At 50.5% G+C, this 11785-nt stretch overlaps 1 protein-coding gene across 1 annotated transcript in view; it reads left to right on the top strand.

The window, feature by feature from the left end:
- The first annotated feature begins 5090 nt into the window (after positions 1-5090).
- Positions 5091-11785, top strand: part of PTEN (phosphatase and tensin homolog) — a 51293-nt gene continuing 44598 nt past the window's right edge. The window contains exon 1 of the mRNA XM_059820963.1: positions 5091-5182. Coding sequence (XP_059676946.1) covers positions 5104-5182 — 79 coding nt within the window. The 5' untranslated portion in view covers positions 5091-5103. The remainder of the gene's footprint in view (positions 5183-11785) is intronic.

Genomic DNA, 11785 nt, shown 5'->3' with positions numbered 1-11785 from the left:
TTCGGATGGTAGAGTGTGCTCCCTACTTCAGGACAGATCTAGAAAGCGGTAACAAGTTTAAACTCGTTCGGCACACTTGTTCATTAATCTTGGTTTTGCAGCTGTGGAAAAAGAGAATATTTTGGGGGGTTTTTGGATTGATAGTGAAAAACGAGATTGCAGATTTCCCCCACCCAATTGTAAAATTTCAAATCAAATGCATGGATGACTTGGTTGGACTCTAGGAGATTGGAGCTCTTGAATACAGGACTAGAAGGTCACCGCAGGGACCTAGTCTAGTTGGAAAACTCATCAGAGAAAGGAAGACGAAGACCGCACGGTATACGTCCTGTTTTGCTTTTGACTGCTGGGTGCTTTGCTATGAAACACGTTATTTTTGGTGAACTTCATTCTCCAGTCAGCGCAGGCTGCCCAGAGCTTTTGCAGTGACCTGAACGGGAGGGAGATGGGAAAGGAGTGGTATATTAAAATCAGAAGGGTCTGCGGTGGTTGGAGGTAGGTTTGCAAGACACGGGGAACAACAAAGCACAAAGAGAGGGAACAGGGACGATGTGAGATAAATAGGAAGCAAGGCAAAACATATGGGATGAACAAAAATGAGAGAAGGGAAGGAACAAGCTGGAGGAAGGGGAACAGCCAGGAATTGGGCAAAAGCATAGAGTGGTTTTTCCCCAAAAGACCATTCCGAGCTTCACCAACTCCCAGATCAAAGCCTTCCTGAGTCAGAGGATGCGTTGTATTTCATAGCCATTTTTTTCATGAATTTGTCTACTCTCTCCTCAAAAACTTTGGGTGTCTGCAGCATTTTGTAGCCATGTCCCACAATTTAACTTCACGCCAGGCCACTACCTACCTCTATTGTTCTGAACCCGTCTCCAGCTAGTTTGACCTGGAACCCCTACATTTTATACTGAAGAAATGGCAAAGCAAGGAGTTCTCGTCCAACCTCTTCAGTAACTTCAGACTTTATAGACCTCTAGCTAACTTTCTGAAGTGGGACCTCAACTGTAGGCAGTTGAAGATGGAGGCGCAGCATGACTATTAACGGTGGCATAATTACGTTCTCTTTCCCGATCCTACCAATTCCTGGCATAGTCCCGCAGGTTGGCTCACGGGATTTCAGCAGTAGTTTGTTGTTACAAAGATTGTCGCTGCATGGTGTGATGAAAATCTGTCCCAGGCCTTGCTGACACAGTGGTCACCAATAGATATCTACTCCTCAGACTGCTTTTTAGCCTTGGTCTGACTCGGAATCGGGAATCTAGCAAAAGGACTTCTGGTTAAGCCGCATCAACTTCCTAGCGACAAATACGTAGTCGGATATTAGAAAGAGAAGTGCACTCTTAGGACTTGAGGACTTCCAGAAACGTTTTCAAAGATGGTCTTGATTCGCTAGCCACATCTGTATTTGTCTACGGATAAACTCTGAGTCCAGGACCTAAAAGTAGGGCTTCATGCGCTCATTTCATACATTGGAAGTTTGGGAAAGGAACAGTAAAATCTCACTGCGCACACACGAGTTGATCCCAAAAATAACTCTGAGCTGCCAACGTGATCACGCAAACAAGGCCCTGAGAGGTCTTGGGAGCAATGTTCCTAGCAGAATTTGGAAGGGATTAATACCATTGTCCTCGTCGCTGGCAAGACACCCTCGGGAACGCTGCAGGCCAGTCTGGTCATCTATATCGAAGAGAAATAAATAATAATGAAACTGGAGCAGAAAGTCGCTGCTGAGGTGAGGGAGAGTGGAAAGTCAGGGGAGCTCAGCTAGCTTAGCGCAGTCAGACGACGGCTAGGAGGGACATTTCTGCCTGTAAGCGCACAAAGGGTAAAAAGGGTAAATGCTGTGGAGTAGGAGCTATTTAAGGCCAATGCTGGCACAAGAATAAATGGATACAAACCAGTCACAAATATATTTAGCATGAAAATCAGAAGGCGGCTCTGGGAACAGCTTCCCGGTGGGAATAATGGTGGCAAAAGATCTTAAGATGAAACTTGATGCATTTATGAAAGGAATTATATAATATAGCATTTGCAAAGGCTGAAGGCTGCAGCAACCCAGGAAATCCCTCCACCTTATGTTCCAGTTTATTTTGAGCCCTTAAAGGCAAAGCGTAGCATTTCACCCTCCCATTCCCCTTCCTGCTCCAGCCATCTGCAGCCGGACTTCGGCACCTCTCTGAAAAGCTGTTGAAAGATAGCACAAGATACTGAATTGATCTTGCACTTTTCAATTCCTTTCTGCTGGAAAAGCTTTGTAAAGTATTGCCTAATCTATGTATGCTAGAATCGATATTTAATACATCTTCTCAGACGCTTAAGAGTACTATGTTTTATCCAATTTTTCCTACTTGCCAGACTTGCGTATCAACCAATTTCCCGTAGCATCCAACCAACATGCAAGCGAGCGCTATTTTTCTCCAAGTTGACCAGCTCAAATGTATTTGATAGCCATTCCCTGGGTAATGCAATTACTAAGCAAACTGCCGAGAGATTTCCCGCTAGTGTTCTTGCGAGGGCCATCTTCACCGCGGTCTGATGGGTCTAGCAAGATACAAAAGTCTCTTCGGCAAGGTGTCTTTCCCCGCCAGCCTCAAAAATGTTTGAGGTGGATTTACGAATTAAACCCAGGGTCTGTTCTTTAGGGAAGATATCTGCCTGGTTTACGTCATCTGCTTTTCATGGAGAGAAGGGAAAAAGGGGTGCATAGGTTCTCCTCTTCCTGTCAGGCTGGTCCTTTCCATGGTGTCTCTTTTCTAGTTGTTTCTTTTTCCTTTTGTTTCCGTTGCCTGTGGATTTTTGGAGATGTCCATCACCCCTTTATAAAGCAACCAACTGCCTTCTCACTCCCTTTAAACAGGCTTCCTTCGAAGGTATGTTATCTTTGACCTCCGTGGGATACCCCTCACATTACTTACTCTCCAACAAGAGAATGACATAAAGATAGTATTTTTGAGGAAGGCAAATTTACACATTTATTTGCCTAGTAACCCTGTTTCTTCAAATGTATTATCTGGCAAGCTCGCTCCTGATCCCTTAGCGGCTGGGGCAGATGCTGATATCCAGCAGATTCCATTCCTGACATTTTGCAGAAGTCGCACCTTCCACGTTGCCTTAAAATTGTGTTTTGTATTCCCTCGGTAGGCTGCTGTTTCACCTGTCTGCACACAAAAGATAAAAATCACAGAAAACCCACCCCAAAACATTACCCTACCCAACTATGAGAAAGATGGAGAGTGGCGACTGAGACTGCAGCCAGCGTTCGTGCTCGGCTCGGGCTGCGACAGGCTACATGATGGTCATTTTCCTGCAAATCATTAACACCGGCAATTCCCAAAGACTCACCGGAGTTTTCAGGAGAAAGCGCCAAACCCTTCGTACAATGGGATTCACCCGCTCAAGTTTTAAAGGCATTTAAAGGCCGATTCGGAGATTTTGAGACAGCGCCTTTCCCCCCCCGTCAGGGTAACCCTCAGCACCGGGGGAAGGAGGGGCACGGAAAGCTCCACGAAAGAGCGTGGCCTCCGTGGGTGAGCCGGCGGGCGCGGCCCGGGGGGGGCCCTTCCACCTCCCTACCCCCGCGCTCGGCTACCGGCGGCCCCGAGGGCAGCAGGTGGCCCACACCCCCCCCCCGCCGGGGGGCGGTAGGTCCTCACGCACGGCGGCGGGCGGAGGGAGGGCACCGGCTCCGAGCCAGCCCGGGTCGCTCAGCTTTACGCTAAACCGCCCCACGGCGGCCCGGGGGGGGGACACGCACACGCGGGACGAGGCCGCTGGCGATGCGCTGACACCCCCCCCCCCACCTCCCCGCGGGGCTCAGGGCCGCACCGTGCCGCTTACCCCCGCCCCTCGCCGGTTACATAAGCGCAGGGCCCCCGGGGCGGGCGCAGCCGCTGCGGCCCCGACCCGCGCTACGGGGCGACCCGACCGCGGGCGGCGGTGGAGGGGGGGGGGGGGTGATCCGCTCACCCGCCGCGGGCCCCGGCAGGCCGCGGGAGGGCGGGAAGGGGCCCGGCTCCCGCTCCCCTCAGGGCCGGGGCGGTGCGGGCGGGCTGCCGCGGGCCGGGCCCGCTGGCGGCGGGGGGGGGAGGCGGGGGCCGGCGGCGCTCCCCGCCTCCCCTCAGGGCCCGGCCCGGCCACTTCCGCCCGCGGGGGGAGGGGCCGCCGCGAGCGCAGCGGGCCGCCCACGTGACCGACGCATCGGGCCGCCGCTCGGCGCGGCGGACGTCTCACCGCGCCGCCCGTATCCCTCCGCCCGCCGCCTCCTCGCGCCCGCGGGGCGGGCGGGACGGGGGCTGCGGCGCGGTGAGGGGCGGGCGGGGCGGCGGGCGGCGGCGGGGGCGAGGGCGGCGGCGAGGGCGGCGGGGCGGCCCGGCGGTGGGTGGGGGACTACTTTTCCGGGGCGGCGGAGGCGGCGGAGGGGGCGGGGCGGCGCGGCGCTGCCTGCCCTCTCGGAAGCTGCAGCCATGATGGGAGTCTAGCGCTGGCGCGGCGCTGCTGGGCGCAGAGCAGGCCGGGGGGGATGAGCCAGGCCGCGCCGCCGGCCCGCACGCCCTGAGGAGCCGCCGCCGCTGCCGCCGCCCCGCCGCGGAGCGCCCGCCCGCCCGCCCGCCCGGCGGCGCGGCCCCACCGCGCGGCTCCGGGCCCGCCGCCGCTACCGCCGCCGCCGCCGCCCCGGGCGGGGAGCGGAGCGGGGCGGAGCGGGGCCGGGCCGGGGGGGCGCCCCGCGCCGCTGTCACCATTGCTGGGGCCCGGAGCGCCGGAGAGCTGCTCTCTCCGCCTCCGCCTCGCTCGCCTCAAAGACGGCGGCGGCGGCGGCACCCTCAGGGACTCGGCCCGGCTCCGGACCCTCCCTGCTCGGCCGCCGCCGCCGCTGCTCCCGCCCCGCTCGGCGCAGCGGCGGCAGGAGGAGGAGGAGGGGGCAGCCGCCGCCGCCGGGAGCCGCCGCCGCGGGGGGAGGCGGGCCCGCTCGGGGCCGAGCCGCCGGCGCAGCAGGCCCCGCGCCCGGGGCCGCCCGGCGGCCGCCGGCCCACCGCCTCCCGGTCCCGCGCCCCGCCGCCCGGCCCCTGCGCGCTGTCCCGGAGCGGCCCCCGGCTGCCAGACATGACCGCCATCATCAAAGAGATCGTCAGCAGGAACAAAAGGCGATACCAGGAGGATGGCTTCGACCTGGACCTGACCTGTATCCTCCCGCCGGGGCCCGGCACCGGGCGCCGCACGTAGAGCTATTGCATCAGACCTGCGCGGCGGTTACCTAACGCGCTTCCCGGTGCCGCTCCGCCGGGAGGCCGCCGGCTGCTGCCGCCGCCGGGGCTCGCCCGGGCCGCCGCGCCCTCCCCCGCCGCCGCCTCGGCCTCCTTTTGTCCGGGCGGCCGCCGAGCTTGCCGGGACCCGGCAGCCGGGGCGGATTAACGGGAGCCCGGTGGTGGCGAGGATTAACGTTAGAGCTCCTTGGCGACTGCGGCCGGCCTGCTGCCACCCCCGTGTCGCCGAGGTGCTGTCCCCGCTCGGCCCGGGGAGCCCCTGCCAGCCCCGGAGCAGCGCGGGGCTCTGCCGCTTATCTCTGGCTGTGTTGATTTTTCAGCTCGCATAGCAAATACGCCTGTCCCGCCGTGACTCATGTCCAGAGCGCTTTTCTTTCCCCCCCTTTTTTTCTCTTCCCTTTTTTTTTTGATTTAATAACTCGCCTGGAATCGCAAATATCATCGCGGCAGGCTTTTACTCGGGTCGCTTCGGTTTGCGCGGCGGGAGAGGCGAAGCCTGCGTCCTCCGCCCCGATTTTCGTGCGTTCGGTAAGGCAGAGCTTGCGCTCGCTTGCCGGACGATGCGGTGAGGTTCTCGATGACGAGAGGTGGCAATCGCTTCTTCCACATTTAAAAAAAAAAAAAAACACCACCTCTTTTCCTAACGCGAGGCGTGAACTGCGCTTTGGCGTAATCTCGGATACGGTAAACACGAGGATGCGTTACAAACGAGAGCACGTTGGGTCTCGTCGAGGAGGATTGTGAGGAGGGTAATTCTGGCATATGTAATTAGTATGCAATTCCAACTAACGAGCCAAACCGTAGAGAAGCGTCGCTAGCGTATAGTTTTGGTGGCCTTTCGGACAGATGTGCCGTAGCGGCGGCAGGCAGATGTTTTTAGCTCCGAATGCCTCGCAGAGTTCGTGGTACGCAGGGGCCGTGCTGCGGGCATGGTCTTTCTCCGTGGTGGAGAAAGATCGTTACTGTGTTGGAGAGGTTTTGGAGCAAGAACCTCGCTTCGAAGTTGGAACTGTCCTAGGAAAAAATGAATGTTGACAGTAGTATTCCGAGCTCGACTTATCCCAATAGAGAGAGCGCTTTCTGTTCTGCAATGGGATCAGGCTGAAATTTATTGGTTTTCAGAGCAATTACGCTTGTGTCGTAGCAAGCGCTACAAAGAAATCCAGTTTTTGGACAGGATCAAAACCGGTAACAGCTGTAACTTGCGCAGAGCTCCTGCTGTTGCGTTGAGCCTTGGCCTAAAATTTCGGTGGCTTTAAAACGGCCTGAAAGGTTCTTGATTTTAGCAGGTGGCTGCTGAGCTCTTAGTGAAGAAGCAGCAGCTCTGGTACGCGATTCCTGCGTTCTCTTCCTGGGGCCGATAAAATACAATTTTAGGCTTGCGTTTGTGAACGTTTGCACTCGGTCGTTTCGTTGGCCTCCGACGAGGGCAGCTGTAACGCTGACATAGGCCGGCGCAGCACTTAGGTTGGCTTAACGACAGATTTATTTTTATTTATTTTTTTTTTTTTTGATTCTCCGAGTGATGGGTTTGCTGGGAACTTTGGGGTTACGAAGAGAATTAAGCGGTGGCAAAACGATGAGGTTTTGGCTTCACAGTTGAAGAGTTTGGTGTTTCGGATATCTTTGCCCAGATGTGCCATTGGTAGGGTGAGATTTTTTTTTTTTTTGACCCAGACAGAGCTTTTTAACTAGTCATCTGCTCCCGGCAAGAAAATTGGTGAATGTTGAACCTGGATTTTCTCCCTCAAGGTTGCTAATGATATGCCAAATAGAGTTTATTGCTTGTTTTTTACTTTTTTTGTCTCGTTAAGTTTATTTTTAGAATTTTGCATTAGAAGTAGGCCACTGAACGCTGGGCTTAGGCAGGTTTTCTAAAAGGAGTAGCTGGCTGCAATTCTGTAACGAAATTTATAGAAAAGGTGGTTTTTTTCATGATTGCAAAAATATCTTTGGAGGAAGCTTATACTCAGTCCTTTTTTTTTTTTTTTCTCGTAGTTGCACATTTTGAACAGATAATTAATGAATGAAGGCTGCTGCCTGTACAGTATAAAGGGTTTGCTTGGAGGCTGACGTTGCTGCAGAAGTGAAAGTTTGATTTTTTTTTTTTTTATGACTTTGTGCAGGCTGGTTGGAGATGTTCTTTTTGCAGAGCTTTGGAATTGTTGCTCATCATACCTGGTAGCTGGAAAATAACCTATTTATTTCTTACACGTGTAGACAGAGGACCGAGCTGGGAGTTAGCTCTCCAACCACGTGATGTTAGATGAAGAAAGAGAAAACCCCAAACCTAAGTGAGCTGGTCGGGAAGGCGTGTGGTGCATGGTAGGAGCACCGGGGTTTAAGTTCTCAAAGGTACTTCTCGCCGTGTACTGGAGCTTAAAATCTTGAGACCGAAACAAGCTAACATCTGCATTTCTGCTGTTGGTTAGCTTTGCTTCCCTTTGCACCCGTATCTGTAGGAGTGTCCTCTGTTACAGATTACCGGTTATTTCAGGGTAGCTGCTTCTGTCAAGCTAAAAGAGAAAGACTGACGTGAGTTGGATAGCCCAGTGATTGGGGCATTTAGCCGGGATATGGGAAACGGAGGTGTGAATGCCTCCTGCAGTAAATATTTCTATACGGGTAGTTCAGTGGTGGTGGCTCCAAAATACTCAGTAGCTGGCGATTACTACCTCGCCTTTGGGAGGTGGAGAATAAAATGAATCTACAGCGAATCCAGGTGAGGTGCCTGATCTCCAGCCTGTGTTCTGTGGTCTGTCTTCTTCTTCTGCCCATCTTTGAGGGAGGGTTCGTGTCTCGGTGTCCCAGGTGAAAAAAGACTTGTCATCTTTATATTTTGGTCACGGCTGAGTCTCCCAAGGCATTGCAGGGAACACCCGAGTGCCAAAAGGCAGACTGGGTTAGGTGCTGGAGTGCCAAAGTCCCCTTCGAGGACCTTTGAAGACCTCTTTTTTTTTTTTTCCCCCTCTGTTGGGCTGTGTCAAATCCTTTTAAAACTGGTGCTGATGTATGTATGGTACAGTACGTCATGCTTGGGACTCTCAGTTCCTGACGAATTGGTTAAGAATTCTTCTTGTGTGGATAACGTAGGATTTTAGGAAGGGGAAACAGCGACTTCTCAAAATCAGTAGCTTTACGTACACAGTATGAGAATAGTCCTATGTGCTCATTATGAAACAAGTGTCTTCAAAAAAGATATTGACATTACTTCTCATCCAATTGAATATTCTTTTCTTGCTGAACAGTCTTTTTATGCACCTCTTGGAAAAAAAAAAAGTGAAAGAAGAGGAAAGGGTTTTAAAGGTGGAGACATTAAATCAGCTTTTTAACCCTCTAGTTCAGATACTGTATTCCTGATTTATTTGGGTTTCGATTTCATTTCTGTAATACTGGCTACCTTTTGGTGCACGTGGGTGAGAAGGAAAGTTTGGATTAATGGTTTTCTTCTAAGATGGCTGCATTTCTTCATGATGCAATGACCAGTATATTTTCTGAGGCAGTATAATCTTTGGTATTTCTGAAATTGTGCAGCTTGGTCATTGACCATTTTACTGCAGGGAACAGTAAAGAGGGAATGCTTGCAGGCGAGTCTTGCACATCGCGTTGATTGCCAGTGCCTTAACAGGTCCGTGCGTAACTGAGTTTAGCAAGTGGCTTAACTATTTGAGACTAAAGTGGAAAAAATCATGTTACTGCTTCTTGTGCCCATTATAGCTTTGGTTAAACTTTGTCTCGTATTTCCAGACCTTCTGTTAGGCGTGAAAATGGCCATCTAGCCTGAGCATAGGGTAGAGCGTGCCTACCCTGATGCTTAATTGAAGCGTGTGTAGCTCGTGACCTACATAGTCGTATAAACCGGAGCAATATTCAGTAAAGATTAGATATTGGGTGCAGTTTATTTACAAGTCTCGCATGTAGCTTGTCTCATATAATGAAAGGCAGAGAACGCTAAAATTGCGAGCGGAAGCTTCTTAGCATATCATACTACTTTATGCTCTTTGCAGTCCTAGAGCTCTTTGCATTTTTAATGAAATTTTAAATTATGTGACTTCACTCAAAATGGCTCAGCTTCCAGGAAAAAAAAAGAGTCAGTGGCATGAGGGTACGTACCGCATTTAAAAATAGAGCCCGAGTTGGAAATGCCATTCCTTTAAAATATTTGGTTTCATTTTAAAATTGAAGTTTGTTAGATGTTTTGTAACAAGTTTTTCTTGCACACAAGCGCAGTAAGGGTTTAGAAGAAACCAACTGGCAACGCATTTTATTGGTGGAAAAGTATTTCTTTGTTCCGGAGTAAACCACGTTACTTAGCAGTGTTAAGAGCCCGACAGACTCGTTTTGCTTCTGGAGCCTGGGATGATCTTGGGTTTTGGACAAGAAGATTAGCGCCGGTTTTGCTCTGAGTTCATCTAAGAAGTCTGTTTGAATAGACAGCAGTAAAACGGTACCGGCTGGGGACTTCTCAGAGTTTGATTCAGTTACCTGCTTGCTGTAGGATGTATTTGATCCTGGGAAAATTGGTCCTTCTGCACTTAGCAAGGATAAAGATTTTTGAATTGTCCAGATGGAGAACGCAAGGTGGTGATAGATGCAAGTGTCTTCGTGCGTTTTTCTCTTCTGGGGTTAGAGATCCAGTGCTGGATCACTTACTTTTCCTCATCACCTAAAAAAAAAACCCCTTTTGACCTATTGCCATAGTACGTGCGTATTTGTGGATAGCGGTGTTTGACAGCTGAAGCCTACGCACAAAACCCCCACCGTTCGAGCAAGCGCTCTGTTGCACAACCCTCGCTGCATCCATTCAAAGTAACCCCAGCCCTTTTCTGCCCTGCTTTTTGACTGCAGTTGGTCGGAAAGGGACTTAAAAGACACTTGACATATTCCACCTCATCTCTTTGCGCTTGCTTAAACGTAGTGCAGGCTTCCCAATGAACTACTTGATCTTGCATCATCAGAAAGTTTTAATCAACGTGCAGCGTTGCTGGAGACTGTTTGCACAAGCTAAACACGAAGTTAAAAAATAACTGCCTGTGCACACTTTTAAATCGACAAAAGTTGCAAACTGATTCTTGGTTTCACGTAGCTCTGCTGTTGAAGTGACGGCTGTATGTTCTTTTCAAGGCGGGGAAAGAAACGATTGCAGCTAATGCGGACGCTTTATATCATTTTCTTACATGGTGACCTTTTAGTGAAAACACAGCCGAAGCTGATCTTCATTGAAATCTGTTTGTAAGCTTGGTTAAGTGTGTGTAATTTTCAGAACGTCCAAAGCTTTGCCGTTAAACATTAAGAGGGTAATCCTGAATAAAGCGCAGGCTTTACTAGGACTGGTACTGGTTTTGAGCATTTCTTTTTTTAAGGAAAAATCCAAGTTCATCCTCGTTGTGTCTTACAGTAGGACCGATGAGGTGCTGGCACGTGAGGCCCTTGAGGAATTGTCTTTGTTGAGGCTGGTCAGTGACTTTGAGGACAGTTAGGTCAGTGTTAAGGACTTCTGAAAATCCCACCTGTTAAGCTCTTGGTTTAGCTCTCGATGTAATTGGTTGGCCGTGTGTCAACACGGTCTAATTCGAGTCTTGAAGAGGTTGAATTTTGAAGGTGCGTCTTTCTAGGAACTTGTGCTAGTCAGGAAGGCCTTTCTGTCCTCAAGATAATTACATGTGACTTCTACTGACTTCACGAGACGGTTACGGCGTATTTAGGGAAAGGATATAGCCTTGAGTGTGGAGCTTATGCAACACTTGAAATGGCTATTATTGCCACAGTATAATACATGCGGAAAGATTAGTTGGCTCTTGATGGCTGCTAGGCTGGTGATCAGCGGGTTTCTTTGGGACAAAAATGTTTCTCCTGTGCTATCCAGTGCTACGCTTAATACATCTCATTTAAGAACTTTTAATTACCGAAAGGCTTTGAAGTACGGTGACTGCTGTAGAGAAAGCTAGTATTTGCTAAATGACGTGTTAAAACACTGTGTAGAGGAGTATAGAATTTTCTAAGTTTCTTCCAGAAGAGAGGTGACTGTATTTTCCCGTTTCATCCTTGTAGGATGATTTGGACACCTGAATACTCTCTGTTGTGGAAGCGATTGATATAATTTGTTCAGTAATAATATGACTGAAAGAATGTGTTTTATTAACGCACTATGGTAAAAACCCCAGTGCTAAAATACCTACAGCCATGTCAAAACTAAACTTCAGAATGTAATAACTACAAAGTTGAAATTTTTATATAAAAAATTTGTCTATCGAGTTGCTTTGGCCAGTTGTGAATCTCTGAATAGTTTCTGAAATGAACTTATATTTTTAATGGATGCATGTTGTTGCCACATTAATGCTGCATAAGCTGACAAATTATACCCCTGGTACCTTAGCCTAGAGTCTTCCCTTACAACGTGTTTAAACAAGAAAATGGTTCTTGTATAATGATTTAAGGGACAATAGTTGTGTTCTGACAAACTGGAAGAAAAGGAAGCCAATAGGCAGTTGAGCTGTCAAAGCCCTTAATTACATTACAGA

This window comes from Gavia stellata, chromosome 9 (assembly GCF_030936135.1).
Source record: "Gavia stellata isolate bGavSte3 chromosome 9, bGavSte3.hap2, whole genome shotgun sequence".
Classification (NCBI taxonomy): domain Eukaryota; kingdom Metazoa; phylum Chordata; class Aves; order Gaviiformes; family Gaviidae; genus Gavia; species Gavia stellata.
Note: the sequence above shows the minus strand (reverse complement) of the source record. Positions and strands in the feature narration are given on the sequence as shown.